Raw genomic sequence first — 1,493 nt, 5'->3', positions numbered from 1 at the left:
CAGCTGTGCCAGGGGAGGGTTAGGTGGGATACTGGAAAAATTTCATCATGGACAGGGTTGTCCAGCCCTGGCCCAGCTGCCCAGGGCAGGGGTGGAGTCCCCATCCCTTGGAAGTGTTCAGAAAACTTGTGGATGTGGCCCCTGGGCGCATGGGTTAGTGGTGACCATGGTGGTGCTGCTGGGCTGATGGTTGGACTTGGGGATCTTTTCCAACCTTAACAATCCTGGGATCCTATCTAAAGTTATTCAGTAGCTCAGACCCAGCTCCCCATCAATATTCCACATTAGAATCAGAGATGAGAGTGTCTTAAGGAAGGAATTCTTCCCTGGGAGGGTGGTGAGGTGCTGGAATGGATTTCCCAGAGAAGCTGTGGCTGCCCCATCCCTGGAAGTGTCCAAGGCCAGGTTGGATGGGGCTTGGAGCAACTTGGGCTGGTGGAAGGTGTCCCTGCCCATGGGGTGGAACCAGATGAGCTTTAAGGTCCTTTTAGATGATCTTTAAGGGCCCTTCCAACCCAAACCATTCTGGGATTCACGTTTCTGTGACACAGAAAGTGTTTTTTCTCAGTTAAAAAAATACCAAGAAGAGCTTTTCTTTCCTCAGCTGTGCCAGGGCTTAGTTTGCCCGTGTAAGGAGAGAGGATTAATTGTAGCTTTTCCGCAGCAGTGAAAATGCCCCGCGGAGAAAGAGCCTGATGAGTTCGTGTCGTGGTTGCAGGCAGAGCGGGGGGCACAGGGCAGAGCTGGGGGCACAGGGCAGAGCTCAGCCTGGGCACAGATGCACGCACAGGGGGCATGGAATTCTGAAACCGGGAGCGGGGAGAGGCGGGGATATGAATATGCAAAGGGGGCAAAACCATCCCCAGACAAACCAGCGCTGGCTGAAAACCCTGGGGACATTCCAGAGGCGGAGCAGCGCCGGGAAGCAGCGCTGTGCCAGCCGGGTTTGGTGCCCGCGGGCAGAACCGCCAGCTCTCTCCGCGCTCATTGTGTGCGTAATCCTGACACGAGCTGGGGAGGATTTATCCCTGCAAAACCGGCGGATAACCGGATGAAAGGGTTACATTATGCATCCCATTCTTCCTAATTAACTTGATTTGTTTTGGTGGGGTAATTAGAGGAGCGTATTAGGTGTTCTTTAGCAACAGTGCCCGCTCTCCGGGATTTATCCCGGGACAGCAGCATCCCGTCCCGTGGCCCGGCACACACACACGCGTGGTCTCTCATTAGCTCCACTCTTTTCTCATGCAAATGCTTCCCGTTCTGGTTCCTCAGGAGAGGGATCCTCTTTGTGAAGGAGTACGTGAACACCGGCGGCTTTCCAGCCTCCCCACGCTACGGAAGGTACGAGGAGCGGCCGGGGACACTCGTGTGTCCCCCCCGTGTCACACACTCGTGTGTCCCCCCCGTGTCACACACTCGTGTCCCCCCCGTGTCACACACTCGTGTCACCCCCGTGTCACACACTCGTGTCACCCCCGTGTCACACACTC

General features: G+C 55.7%; 1 protein-coding gene across 1 annotated transcript in view; it reads left to right on the top strand.

The window, feature by feature from the left end:
• ZNF185 (zinc finger protein 185 with LIM domain) overlaps positions 1 to 1,493 on the top strand; it is a 29,828-nt gene that overhangs the window by 23,734 nt on the left and 4,601 nt on the right. Inside the window, exon 24 of the mRNA XM_029963752.1 lies at positions 1,276 to 1,344. Coding sequence (XP_029819612.1) covers positions 1,276 to 1,344 — 69 coding nt within the window. The remainder of the gene's footprint in view (positions 1 to 1,275; positions 1,345 to 1,493) is intronic.

This window comes from Manacus vitellinus, unplaced genomic scaffold (genome assembly GCF_001715985.3).
Source record: "Manacus vitellinus isolate BGI_N305 unplaced genomic scaffold, ASM171598v3 scaffold_62_pilon, whole genome shotgun sequence".
NCBI lineage: Eukaryota > Metazoa > Chordata > Aves > Passeriformes > Pipridae > Manacus > Manacus vitellinus.
The sequence above is the reverse complement of the archived record's forward strand: the minus strand, read 5'-3'. Positions and strand labels throughout refer to the sequence as shown.